The sequence below is a fragment of the Hoplias malabaricus genome, chromosome 6, assembly GCF_029633855.1.
Source record: "Hoplias malabaricus isolate fHopMal1 chromosome 6, fHopMal1.hap1, whole genome shotgun sequence".
NCBI classification, from domain to species: Eukaryota; Metazoa; Chordata; class Actinopteri; order Characiformes; family Erythrinidae; genus Hoplias; species Hoplias malabaricus.
This window is the reverse complement of record NC_089805.1, coordinates 41946226-41968130: the sequence shown is the minus strand read 5'-3', so window position 1 is coordinate 41968130 and position 21905 is coordinate 41946226. Positions and strand designations below refer to the sequence as shown.

Here is a 21905-nt window from a genome sequence, read left to right as displayed (position 1 = left end):
TGGTCCACTGCTGGTGTGATTTAAACCCTTCTAGCCCACGCATGGCACAGAGCATGACCTCACAAATGAAACGACATTCACATAAACGTCAAATAAACGGCTGTACCCAGCATAGGTGAAGCCACGCTGTTGTCCTCTCCTCCCGAGTTGAGGAAGACATCCAGGGCCTCGTGGTCAGACATGTCCATCAGGTCCATCTGCTCCAGCATGTCCACGTTCACCTCCATAGACGACATGCTTCCTATTGGCTCTGAAAAAAGCACAGCACGAGCAGAGTCATCACCCGTCAATCACACTGTCCCAGCAAAGCACATCATTTACACCACAGCAAGGGTCCGAGTCCAGGAGGAGGTCTGGGGAGGAAATCCATGCTCTGAGCGCGCACTGGTCTGGATTGTGTTATAGTAAATTAGTAGTACGGTCTGTTAGAGGGAGTTCTATATTTGACATCATTGATAATACAGATAAAAGTATTAATAATCACGCTAATCAATCAGTTCATGATTTTCTACCTGGCTTCCAGAGAGAGAGCATAACTCCACACTCTGTTCAGTTGGAGGGTCCTTTGGCCCTTTGCTCTCAGTGCCTCAGATGAGCCCAAGGTCCTGAGTGAGGTGTTGCTATAGCAACATCATCACTGAATCACTGCAGAAAAACTACTCACTCGATGCAAAATGTAACATTTCTTTGAGCTACGGAGATTACAGAATACTTTATTCACAGAATTTACAAATTATGAGGAGTGTCTTTTCTGAATCTAGGAATGAACCAAGAAGAAAGCAACTTTCAGAAGGTTTTTGTTTCACAACGTGATCATTAGACGCCATCGCAGTCAAGCTGCTATCGACCAGAGCCCTCGGAGTGTTTACGCCCCGCTGCAGTGTGGTCACAGGCTGCTGGACATCACTGTCAGAGGGCTGTTTATTCATAGTGTCTGCCAAATGTGCTTTAAGACTGCTCTGAGACAAACAGCACCTGCTTTTGTTTACTTTGAACTTAATTAAAGGATCAGAGCAGAGCTCTCTCAGGTTCACTGTCATCTGTCACCTGTTTAGTGTTCCACACCTCGTCACCAATATGTCTCAGAGCGTACAGTGATCCCAGAAGTATTTGGACACGTAAGCAGTGTAAGGCAGGGAGACACTCTGGACATAGAGCCAGTCACAAGGCACCACACACTCAACCAGTCACTCACCTGTGGACAGTTCACACACTCCCCTAGTCACACACACACTCACACCTGGGGACAGTTCACACACTCACTCAGTCACTCACACACTCACACCTGTGGACAGTTCACACACTCATTCAGTCACTCACACACACCTGTGGACAGTTTCACACACTCACCCAGTCACTCACACACACCTGGGGACAGTTCACACACTCATTCAGTCACTCACACACACCTGGGGACAGTTCACACACTCACACACACACCTGTGGACAGTTCACACACTCACCCAGTCACTCACACACTCACCCAGTCTCACACACACACTCACACCTGTGGACAGTTCACACACTCACCCAGTCACACACACACACACACACACACACCTGTGGACAGTTCACACACACTCACACAGTCACACACACACTCAGACCTGTGGACAGTTTCACACACTCACCCAGTCACACACACACTCAGACCTGTGGACAGTTCACACACTCACCCAGTCACACACACACACACACACACACACACCTGTGGACAGTTCACACACACTCACCCAGTCACACACACACTCACACCTGTGGACTGTTCACACACTCACTCAGTCACTCACACACTCACCCAGTCACTCACTCACTCACACCTGTGGACAGTTCACACACTCACCCAGTCACTCACACACACTCACCCAGTCACTCACACACACTCACCCAGTCACTCACAAACTCACACCTGTGGACAGTTCACACACTCACCCAATCACTCACACACACACCTGTGGACAGTTCACACACTCACCCAGTCACACACACACACCTGTGGACAGTTCACACACACTCATCCAGTCACCCACACACACACACACACACACCTGTGGACAGTTCACACACACTCATCCAGTCACTCACACACACACACACACCTGTGGACAGTTCACACACTCACCCAGTCACTCAAACACCTGTGGAAAGTTCACACACTCACCCAGTCACTCAAACACCTGTGAACAGTTCACACACTCACCCAGTCACTCACACACACACCTGTGGACAGTTCACACACTAACCCAGTCACTCACACACACACCTGTGGACAGTTCACACACTCACCCAGTCACTCACACACACACCTGTGGACAGTTCACACACTCACCCAGTCACTCACACACACACCTGTGGACAGTTCACACACTCACCCAGTCACTCACACACACACCTGTGGACAGTTCACACACTCACCCAGTCACTCACACACACACCTGTGGACAGTTCACACACTCACCCAGTCACTCACACACACACCTGTGGACAGTTCACACACTCACCCAGTCACTCACACACACACCTGTGGACAGTTCACACACTCACCCAGTCACTCACACACACACCTGTGGACAGTTCACACACTCACCCAGTCACCCACACACACACCTGTGGACAGTTCACACACTCACCCAGTCACTCGCACACACCTGTGGACAGTTCACACACTCACCCAGTCACTCGCACACACCTGTGGACAGTTCACACACTCACCCAGTCACTCCCACACTCGCACCTGTGGACAGTATACACACTCACCCAGTCACTCACACACACTCACCCAGTCACTCACACACACCTGTGGACAGTTCACACACTCACCCAGTCACTCACACACACTCACCCAGTCACTCACACACACTCACCCAGTCACTCACACACTCACACCTGTGGACAGTTCACACACTCACCCAGTCACTCACACACACTCACCCAGTCACTCACACACACACCTGTGGACAGTTCACACACTCACTCAGTCACTCACACACACACACCTGTGGACAGTTCACACACTCACCCAGTCACTCACACACACACCTGTGGACAGTTCACACACTCACCCAGTCACTCACACACACACCTGTGGACAGTTCACACACTCACCCAGTCACTCACACACACACCTGTGGACAGTTCACACACTCACCCAGTCACTCACACACACACCTGTGGACAGTTCACACACTCACCCAGTCACCCACACACACACCTGTGGACAGTTCACACACTCACCCAGTCACTCGCACACACCTGTGGACAGTTCACACACTCACCCAGTCACTCGCACACACCTGTGGACAGTTCACACACTCACCCAGTCACTCCCACACTCGCACCTGTGGACAGTATACACACTCACCCAGTCACTCTCACACACTCACCCAGTCACTCAAACACCTGTGGACAGTTCACACACTCACCCAGTCACTCACACACACCTGTGGACAGTTTACACACTCACCCAGTCACTCACACACACTCACCCAGTCACTCACACACTCACACCTGTGGACAGTTCACACACTCACCCAGTCACTCACACACACTCACCCAGTCACTCACACACTCACACCTGTGGACAGTTCACACACTCACCTGTGGACAGTTTACACACTCACCCAGTCACTCACACACTCACACCTGTGGACAGTTCACACACTCACTCAGTCACTCACACACTCACACCTGTGGACAGTTCACACACTCACCCAGTCACTCACACAGCTGTGGATGGGTTTTTAATCATGACACAAGTGTCCAAATCCTTTTGGGGCTGCTGCAGTGAGCTAAGACCACAGCGTTAACAGGAACAATAGCCCATTATTATAAGCGTGTCTCCGATACACTATGGCCTTAGGGTCGCTGTGGAGGTGTACAGGGTTTATTCTGTGGTGCTTGGCATGGTGTGTTATACACTGGCTCTTTTGGTAAATCACTGTCCATTAACTTTGTTTTAATAGTGACCTCCCCCCTGCAGTTCTGGGTGGGACTATTATATTATACATGGCATGTCAAAATAAAAGTCTGTGGTAATCAGTTCTGTGTTTACTAAGTCCAGACTAAAGGAGGAGAGTCTCAGGTCCTGGATTCATCACCTTGCTGTTTCTGTGTCATGTTGTTAGTTCATGAATCACATGCACGGGGTTCAGGAGAAGAGTATATACCTTTGTGTGTGTGTGTGTACACAGTACTGTGTAAGACTTTTAGACCATCCTTCAGTATTTTATTTTACAGTCATAAATTTATCAGTGTCTAGAAAATACATATTCAGCAGTAAATCACCCAGAGTTTATAAAAAAATTGTCATTTCATTTATGTTTTGCACAGTTTTTTTGCTGTTGTGTGTGTGTGTGTGTGTGTGTGTGTGAGAGAGAGAGAGAGAGAGAGACAGAGAGAGACAGAGACGGCGTTAGTAAGAGAGGAGAGGCTCGTACCTCAGGGAAGAGTTAGATCAGATCAGCGGGAGGAGGGAAAAGACAGAGAAAGGGAGGAGTTAGTTTCATTTATTCAGAGTTTCTGCTCTTAACTCACAGTCTCTCACTCAATAAACACTCACGCCTTTGTCCACACACTGCTCAAACCCAGAAGCAGCTGCACAAGCTGCTCTACAGACGTCACACACTGGTGGAGAGTTACACACAGAGGCTCACCTGTGGACGCAGGGTTTGTGTTAGACATCCAGGGAGAGGTGGGGAGGGGAGGGGGTTATTTGGGGTGAGGTTGGGAGGGGACTGTAATATTTAAATAGTAAAATATACACGGTTGTCATAACAACAACATGATGAATCAATATACACATAAAGAAAGATTCCAATTTTTTATATATAACATTAGATAGATGTATATTTAATGACTATATTTATTTGTACACGTGATTAAAAATGTTTTTAATTCCTTTTTTTTTTTGGTGAGGGAATGGAAAGAAAAAACCTCTCATCCTGGTGACACCGTACCAGCCCCACACACACTACACTACCATTATACTGTCACTGCTGAGCCGACAATGGACCGTCGCTAATAACACAGAGGAGAGATCATGTGATCAGTAACGGACCAATGGGGAACAAGGTAGAGGAGTTCCCATGGTAGTTAGTGTCCCTTCGTTTGACAGTGTCTTTAAGAGGCATTATGAAGGACCTCATAACCCCCCCTGAGGTTGCCATGTCCAACATTATCCACCTTTGGTTGGGAGTTATCAATCCAGCTGTATCTCCACTAGAAGCAGGTTAGGAACAGCGATGGAGGGAATGACACAGAGAACAGTGGAGGGACAATGTCTGTGTTTTGCTACTGATTGTGTACTGAGCTATAAGCAAATCAACCGTGGTAACAGCAGCTCAGAGCTTTCAGAAACTCTCTCACAAAGCCTCTGCGCTGAGTATAATAGCGTTTAATAAAGGAGTACGCAAATCCTTCATTTACAAAATGATCTAAGGCAGCGTTTCCTAATCTACGCCTCAGGAACCAAACTTTAACTCTCTGCTTCAGGTGTGAAACTGAACAAATTCCTGCTCTGGCTGGGGTCCTTCAAGGCTGGTTTGATGACGGATGATAAACGCAGTGTTTTACAGCCCACTCAGGGCTTTGTTGGAGTACAGAAGTGTCAGACTCGGTTCCTGAAGAGATGGTGTACAGCCCTGTTTGTGCTGGGTTTGTTTAACGGAGAATGGACTGAACTTTAAGTGATTGAGATCTTTGATTACGACCAGGTTATTTATTTGAATCCAGTATGAATCTGCAGTGTGTGTGTGGAGTTTTCAATGGCGATGAGGCTGAGCTCTGCAGAGCTGTGGCCGACCCGGACCGGAGCCTGAAGCCCCTAGTGCGGTAGTGCTCAGTGTTGTGTCTCGTGCTGTGATGCTCTGTTGTTGTTCACCTCTCCTCTCTGCGATCTGCAGGTATCCCGTGGACAGATAGTGCTCCATGTCCTGCTGAAACGCCTCCTCAAAAAACTTCTGCCTGTCCTTCCACTTCACCTGCTGCTGACCAGCCTCCGCCTCCGGGACCCTCTGAGCGTCCAGCTCCGCTGAGAAATAAGAGCGAAGGGTGGCAGAAACACAGCTGGTTATGATGCACATTCAACAGCCCTTATAAAAAATATAGAATTACGCAGTTGGATACATTGAAGTAGCTGTAAGTCGTCAGAAATATCAATGAATTAACTTCAGTTTCCAGGTTACCCTCGTTTACTCTGAAACCAGACCCTGCTTCTTTTCAAGCTGCTGCTCTCCTAACATCATTGGAGCTCAACACGCTTGGAGCAGAAGGCTTAAGGGCAAGTTATGCCATAGGAAACACTTAGGTCCTGTGTAGACAAGAACCCTACACTGTACCCTACGTCGTAGCCTGACACAACCCTCCCCAGAAATGTAGCTGCACATCGCATTTGACCCGCAGTTAAACAAACATGGATCAAGTTCACATCTTCACATAAGGAATTTAAAGGTGGAACAAATGAAAAATACAAACACCTCTGAAAACAAGAGCAAAGAGAAATAACTAGCCAAGCCTACTTTAGCCGGAACCTTATAGCCATATATCCTTGTAACAGAGGTGTTTCTGGCATTTCACAAACAGGAAATTCCCAAAATACATCCCCTTGTCATTGGAAGGTCTGGAGAAGCTTTGGTGCATCATATCAATGTCTTTGTTTACAATAATAACAAATAATAACAAACTATAAAAAGAGTTCTGACAGTGTGTGAGATCATGGAAAGCCTGTTATTTTCTGTTTATACAAAGCTACAAAACTGAAGCACCGTGTTGAGATGATATTCAAGAAACTGGTTACCAGAAAGCAACAAGAAAGTCAGTAAGTGTGAGGTGTGTCCGTGTGTTCGTGTTGTTATGGGGACAGACGATGTTTCTGTTTGTTAAATACAGAGTAGAAAACAAAAGGCTGTCACAGAAACATTCTCCAAACATAAAGAAGAGACTATGATAAATATCACCTCAGCAACATTCAACACGTTTCTGTTGGAGGCTCCAGTGAAACACTGAGCTGCTCACCGCGGTGGACGGTGGACCTCTCAACTCTCTGACCTTGAACACTTCAACCCTAGCGCTTCCTGCTCACCTTTCAACAACGTCATCAAAGTGAGCATTTTAATGAAAGATTTAGGGCTTATGACAGAAATGGGACGGGGAAAAACCTGCAGACAACATTTTTGCCGATTTATAAATCCCTTTTTCTAGAGCACCAAATTCCAGGGTTCCTAATTTAGTTCACACACTGGAACGTGGAATATGGCTGAACTAACAACAGACGGTGTAGAGGTGTAGTACGGCTGAATTAACAGTTCCTACTCGCGCATACAACATCAGGCGTCCGTCAGTCAGTCAGTCAGTGTAAATGCCTCTTCTAGGCCAGCCCTGTAGACAGTCCTGCAAATAAAAAAAAAAGCTATACACTATAATTAGCAGGAGCACACCAAAAAATAGTGCAGACTATGTATATGTTGCTTTCCTGGCACCGTATATAAACTACATACTGTTCCAGTAAGTGTCCTACTCCCTAAATAATGCTCTTTACAGGTTTATAAAACTAACACTACTACATCACTACGCTGTGCACTACATAGGGTGGAGGCAGATGTTTGCGATTCAGCCCTAGTGGTTTGTAGGTGTAAATGCAGAGTGACACAGACACACCAGCGTAGGGCACTGGTGCAGGCTCTGGCTTAGACTCTTCATCGAGTCAAAACAGAAGAATAAAATCAGCCTTAACTCCTTAGTTCTATGATGTCAGCAAACAGACACACATTGGCTAGCATCATGCTGAGTAATAGTGTCTCTCTCCCCCTCTCTCACTCCCATTTCTCAGCTTTCCACAAATGAGAGCTATTTTTCTTTCAGCCTGAAGGAGGGGTCAGTCTGCAATGAACAATGAACCTGCAATAAACACACACACACACACACACAGAGCCTTGTGAAGATGTGATTGGTCAGGACAGGGCGGTGAGCAGCTGCCTGGACTGTGTAGTGTTCATTTGTCTTTTCTTCTGCTCTAGTCAGTAGAGGCCGGATGAGCATTTTCAGAAGCTGGAGGGTCACAGTGGTCAGTGGTGAGTTTCTCGGTTTGATTCAGATACTGCCCTCAGATTTTACACTGGCTGTGTAATGTTATGGTACTCATATCTGTAAAACAACCTCCTCATTTCTGCACTCTGCCCAGCTCCACTGACCACACAGGAGCACAATTTCTTCTACCACTACAGACTGTAGTTTACCTGTTGCTCTGCATACTTTCCCATCCCCCTTTCAGACTGTTCCCTCAATGCTCAGAACCCCCTACAGGACCCCCACAGAGCAGGTGTGATGTGGTGGTGGATCATTCTCAGCGCTGCAGTGACACTGACGTGGTGGTGGTGTGTTAGTGTGTGTTGTGCTGGTGTAGAGTGGATCAGACACAGCAGTGCTGCTGGAGTTTTTAAACCCTGTGTCCACTCTCTGTCCACTCTGTGAGACACTCCTCCCTCGTTGGTCCACCTTGTAGATGTAGAGTCAGAGACAGAAGCTCTGACCTGTAGCTGCACGGTGTGTGTCAGTCGTCCTCTAGTCCTCCATCAAGATGCAATGCTGAATTACAACACGCTTGCAGGAGAACACTAACTGCCCACGTGTCCCATGTCAGCTAACAGACGCCTGTGTCTGGCATCATGCTGAGTGACAGGGTTTATAAAATGTGTTAAAATACACTCACAACTGTAATATCCTATCCTCTCTCTCTCTCTCTCGCCGCCAGTGAATACTGATTACAGTCAGAGAGACAGATACAAAGAGAGTAGTTTTATCACAGAGAGAGAGAGAGAGAGAGAAAGAATGAGAGTGAACACACTCTGAACTTCATCTGTATGTCTGTGCGGTTCTGTTTCATTCAGCAGTCTTCACAGACAGACACCAGCTCTCTCCTAATCTCTCTCCCTCTTCCTTTGTCCTCTAAACTCCCTCCCTCTCCCTGTGTGTGTGTGTGTGTGTGTGTGTGTGTGTGATAACTCTGTGTGTGTGTTTGTGTGATAACTCTGTGTTTGTGTGCGTGTGTATGTGGGCTTGTGTGTTCAAGGACAGCTGAGACTGCTCTATTAGGTGAGAGACCCGAGGGGCCGTCTGACACTGTGTGTGATAACTGTGTGAGTGTGAGAGAGAGAGAGAGAGAGAGAGAGAGAGAGAGAGAGAGAGAATAGTACTGTAGGGGCTTTAAAAAAAAAACCTGTGTTTTAGTGAGTGCTTGTGGGTGTGTGTAGTGAGTGATTTCCAGAGTCCCTGTCGGTGTGTGTGTAGTGTGTGTTAGTTTTGTGATTCGGTAACACAACAGAGAAACTGAACACAACAATACTAGTGTATATATATATATATATATAGATGTAATTTTTCATAGTAAATATAAACAGCTGTTATAAACATCTCTCACTATTACACAACATGGCCAAAACATTAAGGACACCTCCTGATCCAGCATTTCTTCTATAGTCAGGGTTATTATGGGATTATGTGCCAAGATGTGATTGGAGCGACTCAGAGAAGGAGGCGGGACAACAGTGAAGTGTATGTTACTAATGTGCACCTGCACTGAACAAGGGATTTCGTTGTTCTCTGTGTCCCCTATAAGAAAGCAGGAAGTATGTCGTAGTGTGAATGATAAGTCAAGTGAACGGGAGTGTGGCTAATCAGAGTGGATGGATGGATGGTAGTGATCAAAAGAGAAATACAGTACAACTCGCCGTTGGGGTGAAAGATGAGCGCTGGCTTCCAGAAACCTCCCTCCAGTGCCTTATGTGAGAGCACAAAAATGAGGCTAAACCGAGAACAAACTGGGCACAACGAGCAAGGAGGAACAAGAGCACTGAGTAAAAGCGGAGAAAACAAGAGCAAAGAAGAAAGAGAACAGAGTGAAAATGGCTAAAAACCAGAGCTTCTGCTCCTCGCTCCTCACTGCTGTGCGCTCGGGGTCGGGGCGAACAGCTCGTTATCATTTAAAGGAACAGGTGCTGAAACCTGTCGCTCTGAAAAGGGCTGTTTACACAGGGGGAGAAGGCTGCTGTGGGGTTTGATCCTTGTGGGATTTTGACCAAAGCATGTCACAGATGTTTCATTGTTAATTTATGGAGAAATAAATAGACATTTAAAGTAAACACAATGGACAATATAGAGGTCATATATTGAATAATAATAGTGACTAGGCCTAGGTCTCATACCCCTCCAGCCACTTTGCATTAGCCACATGTGTAGCTGCTCCAGAGAATGCCACTTCATTTCATGCTTCTCTATGGAGGTTATATAAACCCTGTGTGGGCAGTTGTACGCCTGTCAGCAATGGAGAACACTTTTAGAGGATCTGCCTGGAAACTGTGCAGTGCGACCCCAAGCTCCATAACCCTTTTGGACGTACAGAGGAGGCAGAAGAACAGCGCTTCTCCTCACAGACCCCAAAGTGTCCTTGTGCAGCTCCCTAACCCCAACTGAGGCAAGGGAACTTTGTTGTTTGATGAATCAGAGCGTCGTGTGTGTCTTTAGGGCTGTGGAGCTGTGTGTCATTAAAGAGGCATCAGATGCAATGTCCCATAATGTCACACAAACACAAACACACTCCCAGAAATGCCTCTTCCATTCATGACTCATCTCTTCTCTGAGCTTGGTTACAACTCACACTGGCGTCCTTCTCTGCATCGGTGTTATATAAAAGACAGGGCAGAGAACAGAAGAGACGCGTTCACGTGACAGGGCCCACGACTGCAGAACACTACGAATAAAACCTCGCCCAATCTCAGACCAACTCTTGGTGAACGCCTGCTCATTGAAAATAAGAAGGAAGTCTCTATTCTAGAAACACTGCTCTGGGAATCTGATGTATTTCCACTTCATCACAGCTCACAGCCGTGGTGTTTTATACAACTTCAGTCTATGCTTAGTGTGATATGTAAAAATAAATAAACAGTCACACAGCTCCAGGGACCTGGAGGTTGTGGGATCGAGTCCTGCTCCGGGTGACTGTCTGTGAGGAGTGTGGTGTGTTCTCCCTGTGTCTGCGTGGGTTTCCTCCGGGTGACTGTCTGTGAGGAGTGCGGTGTGTTCTCCTTGTGTCTGCGTGGGTTTCCTCCGGGTGACTGTCTGTGAGGAGTGTGGTGTGTTCTCCCTGTGTCTGCGTGGGTTTCCTCCGGGTGACTGTCTGTGAGGAGTGTGGTGTGTTCTCCCTGTGTCTGCGTGGGCTTCCTCCGAATTACTGTCTGTGAGGAGTGTGGTGTGTTCTCCCTGTGTCTGTGTGGGTTTTCTCCGGGTGACTGTCTGTGAGGAGTGTGGTGTGTTCTCCCTGTGTCTGCGTGGGTTTTCTCCGGGTGACTGTCTGTGAGGAGTGTGGTGTGTTCTCCCTGTGTCTGCGTGGGTTTCCTCCCACGCCCCTGAACTGGAGAATCACTTACAGACAATGAATGAATAAATAATAAATTATGAGTGGGGACAGATATTTAAGCTTGTCACCTGTGACCTGAACAGACCTAATACCATGTAATACCACCATGAGCACAAATAACAGCTGTGATTAGATGTGGCACGGACTGGAAAAGTTTTGGGATGAAGATGACATGGATGTTCAGAGACACTGTGTAATTCTTTGATGAAAGAGTGGCTGAACATTGATGTCATCTACATCTAGAAACTCCAGCCCATGCCAAATCTAATCGCAGTGGTTACTCATGCTCATGGAGTTATGTTTCAAAGACCCATTAGTATGTAATTAGAACATAACAACGCCCCCTTCAGCTTGAACCCCACTTTGCACGCAAGCCAGTGGCCCACGCAGACAGCAACAAGGCCCACCCATTCAGCCAGAGGTAATTCATCATCTGCAAGTTCACATGCACGGACACACTCCCCTTTCTGACTGTTCCTCACAAACGCACATTCCCACAAGATGGATTCAGAGCTGGAGAGAGGGGATGTAATGGAAACGTTAGGCATATGAGCATGAGACACTGGGTAAAGCATGCACCCCCCAACAACACCGGTCCACTACAAAGAATAATAGTGTCCACACACATTTTCCCAGGCCCACCATTTCTGGCTATGCCACCGACGCAGGCCTCACTGAAGGTCCTTGATGAACATGACGCCTAGCATCATTTACATACAGGCAGAAATGTTATAAACATGTTTCCAGTCATGAACAGTCCAAATTTTGTGTCTCTTCACCAGTGGGGGTTTACTGAAGTATTTCTACTTTTTACTTCAACTCCACTAAATTTCAAAGTCATATATCTTACTTTTTACTCCACTGTTATGAAAATCAGCTGTTCCTTTTGGTTCATGTGTGGGTACCATAACACGTCTGAACAAACCTCCCGTCTCCACACAGCTCTGTTACCAGGAGGCGGATGGATACAGTCGGAGCACAGCTCTGTTACCAGGAGGCGGATGGATACAGTCGGAGCACATCTCTGTTGCCAGGAGGCGGATGGATACAGTCGGAGCACATCTCTGTTGCCAGGAGGCGGATGGATACAGTCATAGCGCTAAAAAGTGAACCTCAAGTTTCTCCACCTAAAACCAATCAATAAGAAAGGCAGACTTTTTATTTTAACTGTTGTGTGTATTTGAGACTGAAAATAATCACGTGTTTCAGTTCTTAGAATCGTTATGAATTAACTAAATGATTTGTTTATTAGTTAGAGTCAGCAGTGACTACTATTCTAGGGTGACCAGACGTCCTCTTTTACCCGGACATGTCCTCTTTTTTAGACTTAAAAAAATGTCCGTGCGGAATTTCACAAACGTCCGGGATTTTGTTTTTCTAGAGCTTACATAGAACTTCGAGAAGTTTCTTTCACAAACTAGTCCCGCCCTCCCCTACTCCGATTGGTTCGCTTGAGTGAGAAGGGGGCGTGGTGAAGTAGCCTAAAATCTTCTGATTGGACGGTCTGACTGTAGAGCTACCGTTATTGGTCGATAACCTTCTCTGTAAACATTTAATTGGTCAGTCTGCACGTCAGTAGTCCTTGTTTACGTCAGGCAAAGCTCATGGACCTACCCTCATCTCGAGCAGCTATGCCGAAGCCTAAATGTAAGTTCTCGGATGAATTAAAAAAGAATTTCCCATGTGTAGCAAATAAAGGCGTAAAGGACCTAGAAGCACACATAGGTTCAGCTAAGAATACAACGGCAGCGAGGGGCGTGACCCTCGTGTCCTCCTTTTCGCCATCTCAGCCCCCTGTACTATTCATTCATATATTACATGGTTTACAGATCTGTAGATGTCATTAATCACTCCAAACCGAGGAAGAGAATTTACAGTGTAAATTAACATATTATTTGAAGCAAGATCAAAACCAGAAATGCCCCAAAACCTGAAAATCAGTACAGCGAGATAAACAGGTCCAAAAGGCAAATCCAAGAAACAGTATCTGGTAAAATAGACAAAACAGAGAGATTAAAGCAACTCTATGTAATATTTTTTACCTCAAAATCACAGCTTCAGTTTATTGTAATGCTTCTCTATCTCAGTTCAACTTGTTCAATGTTCGTCTGACTGCGGACGATTCGGTTCGATGTGTTCCCTACAGCATTAGGTTCAATGCAGAATCATAAAATGGGCTCAATACTCAGGAGACAGCGACCTCTGTTGGTTTGGTGGGGAAACAGCTTGCGTGTATGTGACAGGTGATATAACATTCCTTTTAATTAATGTTTGTTTGTTTGTGTTCATCAGTGTCAGACTAATTAACGACCAGTGAACCAAGAGTGACACTACAGTCTTTTCACCCGTGATGTGTTAAGCATGAGTCTTGTTACAAAAATAATAATAGGACATTAGAGCCATAACACGTCGTGGTACGTTTATTTTGATACTGAAGTACATTTGAAGGTAAATACTTTTGTACTTTTACTCAAGTGGAGATCTACAACAAGTACTTCTACTTTTACCGGAGTTATATTTTACACTGAGTATCTGTACTTTTACTCAAGCACATGGATGGTGTACTTTGTGAGTAGAAGTGAGGAAAGGTGTCTTGCGTAACACTCCGTTAAATATGTTCTTGGTACGAAAGAGACACATCCGAGGAGCGGCCTGTAAGGTGAGGGCAGGGCCTGATAACCGGATGTGCTAATTTAAGTAACTGTACTAAATGTAATGTAAATGTAACAGCATTTATTACCCGTGTAAACCACATGCAGACAGTGGAAGTGGTGGGAGAATGTGTGGTTGGCACAGTATGTGTCATGGGCTTTTGTTTGCTCTCATGCATCCACTCTGACTATGAAGGGAACAGATGTTGGGCCTACAGCCAATGTCCAGTTCACAGCTGGGCCCAACATGTGTATGTTTCTTATCAACTACCACCGCCACACTGCCACTGCTGCCACCAATGTGCTAAGAATGGTCCTTTCCACAAATTGTCTTTGGAACTGAAAGCCTACGACGGCCGTAGATATGTTTAGAGAAAGGGTACAGCTTTGGACACCCCCACCCCTCCCTCGGACAAGGGGTCAAATAAAATGCGGATTGGAGGAGAGAAAAGCATTATAAGATTACGGACGAAGTATAAGAACATGACTGAAGTAAGACAAAGCAGCTGTAATCCTGCCACCTCCAGTGGAGGCAGCAGAGAGCTGTTGCTAGACACACAACACGCAGTTGAAATACTGGAAACTGAAACTGCTCCTCCATTCCTCTCTGAAAGGTTTTAGAAGAACAATGCTCTTCAGGGTTGGTGCTGCACTCTTGCTCGTCTGCGTCCTGTTCATTTTCTTCATTGGGGGTAAGACTTTATACACCTGTGTTGTACTGATGATCGCGTCCTATGATGCTGTATCTGCAAATAGACTTGTAGCTCGACATATTTTAATACAGCAGCTCTTACACTGAATGGACCAATAGAAATGCTCCAAAATGACTTGGAATTTTATCTTTTTCCTGTAAAGTTACTATTTCTGGAGATACATACAGGTATTTTTTTATTGGACAGTGACGATATGTGCATTCCATGATTATGACAAGTATTTGTTCAGAGTTTCAAATATATGTGTGTGATGTGTTTAACCGTTCTTCACAGACTGCAGCACATGCGACTACAGAGCTGTAGTAGGGGGATCTGTCATACTCCAGGTGCCATCATCTGAGGATTTTTTTGATACAAAGTGGAAATATAACGATGGAAACGTACTGAGGAAAAAGAATGGACACGTGTACTCGCTGTCCCAAAGAGCAGCTTTGAAAGATAACGGGTCCCTGCAGCTCACAGAGGTGAAAGGAGACAATGCTGGCGGATATACAGTTGAGTGTTTTGATAAGGACGGTCTTCTGAAACTGAAGCGCTCATTCACGCTCTGCGTCTATGGTATGAAACACATTTACTGTCATAATCAGACTGCTGTTTTATCCCTTGCTTAATCAATCACTGTTTAACTGAAGTGATGAATAACTCTAACCACAGTGCTGTCCTCTTATTTCTACCAGAGACGGTGTCTAAGCCAAGAGTGAACTTCACCTGTTTAAATGGCAAGCCTTTTCTCAGATGTGAAGTTGTGGACAGCAAAGATCTGACGTTCAGTTGGTTTGTAAATGGGAAGAAGCTCGCATTAACTGGAAGACACTTCTCTGGTGGAAAAGACAATCAAATCTATACATGTTTGGTGAGGAACCCAGTTCACACGAATACGAGTGATGACGTCTCAGTATAATGTGAGTATGCTGTTCCTGTGCACTTTTATTTTAGAAAAAGCTCTACTTTATGAACCACCCCGAGTGGCAGGAAGCCGTCTCAGAGCCCGGGTTCAGTGTCTCGCTCGAGGGCACCTCAGCTGTGAATATGGAGGGAAGAGAAAGTGCTGTTCCTGATTGATTTGTTTGGGGCTTTGGTTATATTTGGTGTCACAGGATTTAAAGTGTATTTAACGGGGTTCATTTATTCACACTGAGTTTTACAGCTCAGATTCCCTTCAGTCAGAAATGATGAGAACAAGAGCGAACAAAAACTGCAACATCAGGAACAGAGAAATAAGAGAACCGTGAGACAATGGGAACCGGGAAATTAGACAACGGAGCCACAACATGAGAATGCAGCAAATAGGAGAACTGAGCAAAAGCAGTGAAAAAGAGAGTGGGGAATTGATTATTATTAGAATATTCATAGTTTTGAATATTCATCTGTGCGGTTGGTGGGGTGTAGATGTCCTAGGTGAGCATGTGTGTACTTATCTGGAATTTTGCACAGGTTCTGAAAGAAGCATAAACACAGAAAATGTCTTTGGCTATGACCTGTGGTTCATGCCTGCTGATCCTCGCAAGTGGAGCAGCTTTTGTGCTGTTGTCAGTGATTCTGCTGGTGATGTGCGTCTGGAAATGCTGTAAACATCACAAGAATCTCCAGCAAGGTAAGCTCAGGTTCAGTTATTTGACTTTCTTTATTTCCTGTTGTGGCCTCAGGGTAAACCTTGTCTGGCTTGTATCAGACGGCTAGTGTACAGTCGGTTCTTAAAGTGGATGTTGGAGGCAGGAGGAATGGGTGAGAGTAAATCTGATGGTCACAATGTTTGTTTTTTTAACCCTTATTTTGCTGCTTTGAGCTGCATCTCATACGTAAGCTTTTGTGAAAATAAAGCATAGCTGGAACCACTAATTTGAACTAAATCACCGCTAATATGTCATTTAAATTATATGAAGTCACACTTAATGTAAACTGAGTATACTATTCATTCATTCATTCATCCATTATCTGTAACCCTTATCCAGTTCAGGGTCATGGTGGGTCCAGAGCCTACCCGGAATCATTGGACGCAAGGCAGAAATACACCCTGGAGGGGGCGCCAGTCCTTCACAGGGAGAACACAGACACACACATTCACTCACACTTTTGAGTCGCCAATCCACCTACCAACGTGTGTTTTTGGACTGTGGGAGGAAACCTGAGCACCCTGAGGAAACCCACGCAGACACAGGGAGAACACACCACACTCCTCTCAGACAGTCACCCGGAGGAAACCCACACAGACACAGGGAGAACACACCACACTCCTCTCAGACAGTCACCCGGAGGAAACCCACACAGACACAGGGAGAACACACCACACTCCTCACAGACAGTCACCCAGAGGAAACCCCTGCAGACACAGGGAGAACACACCACACTCCTCACAGACAGTCACCCGGAGGAAACCCACGCAGACACAGAGAGAACACACCACACTCCTCACAGACAGTCACCTGGAGCGGGAATCGAACCCACAACCTCCAGGTCCCTGGAGCTGTGTGACTGCGACACCTACCTGCTGCACCACCGTGCCGCCCAACGTGAAGTTCAGCTGCTGTAAAATACTAAAAGTATTGAAATGGAGATACATGTTTTCCTTTAGAGAGCAGAAAATGTGTAGTATAAGTCGTATATTTCTAAGTGTTGTCGTTTGTAAGATGATCATATTTTGTTATACTGCTTAGTTTTTATTACTTGTTTGACACAGTTTGTTTTATTGATTTTAATTTTGTTTTACAGTGGGGAAAATTATTTGATACATTTGAATACTTAGGTATTTGAATACTTATCTCATGCAATACAATGCTAATTAATTATTTAAAAATCATACATTGTGATTTTCTGGATTTTTTTTTCTTTTTTTAGACTTTGTCTCTCACAATTGAAGTGAACCTATTATAAAAATTACAGACCTCTCCAGTTATTGTAGGTGGAAAAAATCTACAGTTTATCAAATACTTCCCCACTGTATGTTTTATTAATAATTTAAACACAGTCGTGTGCAGTCAGGAAGATCAGAGAAAAATACTGTATTAGAAAACTGTAGTGTCGCAGTCACACAGCTCCAGGGGCTTCCCGCTCCGGGTGACTGTCTGTGAGGAGTGTGGTGTGTTCTCTCTGTGTCTGTGTGAGTTTCCTCCGGGTGACTGTCTGTGAGGAGTGTGGTGTGTTCTCTCTGTGTCTGTGTGAGTTTCCTCCGGGTGACTGTCTGTGAGGAGTGTGGTGTGTTCTCCCTGTGTCTGCGTGGGTTTCCTCCGGGTGCTCCGGTTTCCTCCCATGGTCCAAAAACACCCGTTGATGGATTGGTGAATCAAAAGTGTCCGTAGGTGTGAGTGTGTGAGTTGCCCTGTGAAGGACTGGCGCCCCCTTCAGGGTGTATTCCCGCCTTGTGCCCAATGATTCCAGGTAGGCTCTGGACCCACCGCGACCCTGAACTGGATAAGGGTTACAGATAATGAATGAATGAATGAACTTCACATTGTTTAAAAAATTTGACTTTGAAAGTTAAGAAGGTTAAAGTTACTGTATACATGTTTATCGTTGGTCAGCCCTGATATAAATATATTTAAAGTATTTTGGAAGAGTGCCAAGAATAACTTGTGACTATTACAGTAAGTAAATATTAAGTTGTTTAGTATAAATTAGTGGTTCCAATATAATTATAAATTAATTTCATAAACACAATTTAAGCATATTAAATTCTCTTTTCCCAAGGGAGATTATTATTATTATTAATAGTAGTAGTAGTAGTTTTTATGATTTATTGGGATTAACATATATCCTGTTGCTCTTGAAACCTCTCAGTTGTCGTTGTCAGAGATTTGGGCCTGAAGCTGATTTATTAGAACAGTCATGTGCCAGTGTTTTCTGGACGTCTCACCACATCACTGCATTTCCAACCCAGTCTCACACCCACTCGTGATGTAGTCACATATATAGGAGACTGCAATTAGTGACATAGTCGCGTATTTTCGACATTTTATGCGACAACATCACGATCATAAGTGAATGGGTAATTACCATAGAAACACTATGAGACAGTAACATGAAAACTTGGATATGCACAGATATGACGGTTTCTATGGTAATTGCCCATTCACTTATGATCGTGATATTGTCGCATTTAACGTCGAAAATATGCGACTATGTCACAAATTCCAGTCCCCTATATATGTGACTGTATCACGAATATGTGTGAGACTGGGTTGTCATTTCCTGTCATCTGTGGTTCACTGTGAACTTTATGTGTATTTTGAGTACTTGAACTACTCTTTTTTTTGTTTGTTTGTTTATCTTGCATCCTGCTAAAACGTATAACAGGAGTCTCTGAACTTAGCAAGAACTCCTTTTGTTAGCATTGTGTGTCTTTAAGCTGAATAAACTTTATCGTCCTTGTCTTCCATCTTTGCTTGTTTGCTTTTGGTCTTTGATCTGCCGCACAGGGCCCATCATGATCTAATAACAAGAGGCTAAACCAGAAAACTGTGGTCTACAGTGCTGCTAGCGTATGGTTAAATGGCTCATTGAGAACAGAGATTAAACTTGAACAAGTTTAAATATGTAATTAATTTGACGAATTCTGTAAATGTTCTCACTGTGTAAGAAGTACCAGATGTGTTTATTTAATCTAGGGACATGGTTCTTGATGTAAAACATGAATGAAGTATGGATATCAAGTGCTGTGTCTCTTTTCTCTATTCATACCTGCAGCTGAGAATGAGCTCATAAACATCCACACAACTCCACTATGATCGAAGCAGATTACTAGGGGTTAACCAGCTCCTCCAGGTCCCCAAGAAGATCACCAAAGTCTCCAGCTAATAAGTGGATGATCCTCTGTCCAAGACCCAGTCCTGAAACCAGGAAGCAGCCTCATGTTCAGACCCCCACCCCTTCTACAGATGATGATGAATAAGCTCCATCTTTACCTCAAACATTCATTTCTACTGACTACTCTACACCCATCAGTCACAACATTAAAAAGACCCCTTTGTCTCTACACTGGGTTCATTGTATCCGCTCCACTGACCAGGCAGGAGCACTTTGTAAGTCTACAAAGACCACGTGTTGCTCTGCATACCTTGTTAGCCCCTTTTCATCGTGGTAGTGGTGTGATAGTGTGTTGTGCTGGTGCGAGTGGATCAGACACAGCAGTGCTGCTGGAGTTTTAAAACCCTCAGTGTCACTGCTGGACTGAGAATACTGCACCAACCAAAAACATCCAGCCGACAGCGTCCTGTGTCACTGATGAAGGACTAGAGGACGACCGACACACACTGTGCAGCGACAGATGAGCTACTGTCTCTGACTCTACATCTAAAAGGTGGACCAACGAGGGAGGAGTGTCTCACAGAGTGGACAGAGAGTGGACACAGGGTTTTAAAACTCCAGCAGCACTGCTGTGTCTGATCCACTCTACACCAGCACAACACACACTAACACACCACCACCACGTCAGTGTCACTGCAGCGCTGAGAATGATCCACCACCACATCACACCTGCTCTGTGGGGGTCCTGAACACTGAAGAACAGGGTGAAAGGGGGGCAGCCAAAGTATGCAGAGCAACAGATGGACTAGAGTCTGTAAATGCAGAACCACAGAGTGCTCCTGTGTGGTCAGTGGAGCTGAATAAATGGACAATGAGTGTAGATATGAAGGGGAGGCTTTATTAATATGGAGTGTGTGGGCCTGATTATCCTTTCCAGGAGTCCATGTTTAAAGCTGATGAAGTGGATTTAGATAGTACACTGAGACGCCAGATTTCAGTGTCATTTGCTTCTAACTTGGCGCACAGACTGCCACATTATCTTGGCACCCTCTCCAATAACGTGATGCCTGCGAGCTTGAGAACTTTTCAGTTCAGCTCCCACCAGCGACCTCCTGCCAGTCTGAGAGTTGTTAGCTTTCGGCAGATTTCGGACGTGGAAAGTGTGCAGCGAGGCGTTTTATTTAACGATGAACTCTTCAAGAGGGTGTTTTTTTGAGAAGAGACAACAGCAAGTGCTTATTACTGTGGCTGCGGGAGAGAACCAGGCCTGTTCATGTGTTGAGGGAAAAATATATTTAGCATATTCAGCCAAGCTGCAAATAAAGTTTGGGGGAAGCGTGTTATCAGTGTCAGACTCGCCACCTCGCTTCCTCTTATCCATTTTCCAGCCAGATTAAAAATACTCCCAGCATTTTGTGCCTCCTCTTGTTTGCAGGGAGTCTCCACTCCGCTTCACTTCTGCGTGTCCCAGCTAATATACATACACCAGCAAAGCCCACAAATGACTAGATATGGTAAATACCTTTGTAAGAATTACATATAGTCTGAATTAATCTAAGCCTTTATAGAGTTTTCCAAGAATTCAGTGCAAACTTTGTAAATTAAATTTCATAGAGTGTATTGTGGTATGAATTGTGGACTTTTAGAGAGCTTGGGCAAATCAGGACTTTTAGCAGGCACCTGATCTGCATTTGCTCCATCCTCTGGGGAGTTTGCAGTTGTTTGAGACTGTTTGGGAGGGGTGGGTGTGTATTTGTTGTGTCTGTAGACACAAATTTGGGGTTTCCTAATGTGCTGATGTATTTGTGTATGTGTGTTTGGTGTATGGCTTTCCAGGAGTCCATGTTTAAAGCTGATGAAGTGGATTTAGATATGGATCAGTACACTGAGACGCCAGATTTCAGTGTCATTTGCTTCTAACTTGGCGCACTACCTGGAATCATTGGGTGCAAGGTGGGAATACACCCTGGAGGGGGCGCCAGTCCTTCACAGGGAAACACACACACACACACACACACACACACACACACACACACACACACACACACTACAGACACTTCTGAGTCGCCAATCCACCTACCAATATGTGTTTTTTGGAATGTGGGAGGAAACCGGGGCACCCGGAGGAAACCCACATGGACACAGGGAGAACACACCACACTCCTCACAGACAGTCACCCGGAGGAAACCCACGCAGACACAGGGAGAACACACCACACTCCTCACAGACAGTCACCCGGAGGAAACCCACGCAGACACAGGGAGAACACACCACACTCCTCACAGACAGTCACCCGGAGGAAACCCACGCAGACACAGGGAGAACACACCACACTCCTCACAGGCAGTCACCCGGAGGAAACCCACGCAGACACAGAGAGAACACACCACACT

The 21905-nt window shown here is 45.4% G+C and overlaps 2 protein-coding genes across 5 annotated transcripts in view; one reads left to right on the top strand and one right to left on the bottom strand.

Moving 5' to 3' along the window:
* The window catches only part of dtnbp1b (dystrobrevin binding protein 1b), a 67097-nt gene that overhangs the window by 2098 nt on the left and 43094 nt on the right, over nt 1-21905 (bottom strand). For 2 of the 4 annotated variants that reach the window (XM_066673815.1, XM_066673814.1), the window contains exons 2-3: nt 5879-6028; nt 107-250 (exon numbers count right to left, since the gene is read on the bottom strand). In XM_066673815.1, coding sequence (XP_066529912.1) covers nt 107-250; nt 5879-6028 — 294 coding nt within the window. Of the gene's footprint in view, nt 1-106; nt 251-5878; nt 6029-12257; nt 12535-13449; nt 13566-21905 lie in introns of those variants that run through there. The other 2 variants (XM_066673812.1, XM_066673813.1) reach the window with 2 other exon arrangements.
* LOC136699255 (T-cell surface antigen CD2-like) lies at nt 13021-21140 on the top strand. The gene is made up of 7 exons (XM_066673816.1): nt 13021-13054; nt 13554-13650; nt 14673-14750; nt 15045-15329; nt 15449-15673; nt 16206-16365; nt 19452-21140. The coding sequence occupies exons 3-5, from the start codon at nt 14687-14689 to the stop codon at nt 15670-15672; spliced, it is 573 nt and encodes a 190-aa protein (XP_066529913.1). The 5' UTR covers nt 13021-13054; nt 13554-13650; nt 14673-14686; the 3' UTR covers nt 15673; nt 16206-16365; nt 19452-21140.

Excerpts from the sequence above, each read along its gene's own strand:
- LOC136699255 (XM_066673816.1), top strand. The coding sequence starts at position 14,687 with ATGCTCTTCAGGGTTGGTGCTGCACTCTTGCTCGTCTGCGTCCTGTTC. Across the intron at positions 14,751-15,044 it reads GTTCATTTTCTTCATTGGGG|ACTGCAGCACATGCGACTAC; the intron begins GTAAGACTTTAT and ends CGTTCTTCACAG. Across the intron at positions 15,330-15,448 it reads ATTCACGCTCTGCGTCTATG|AGACGGTGTCTAAGCCAAGA; the intron begins GTATGAAACACA and ends TATTTCTACCAG.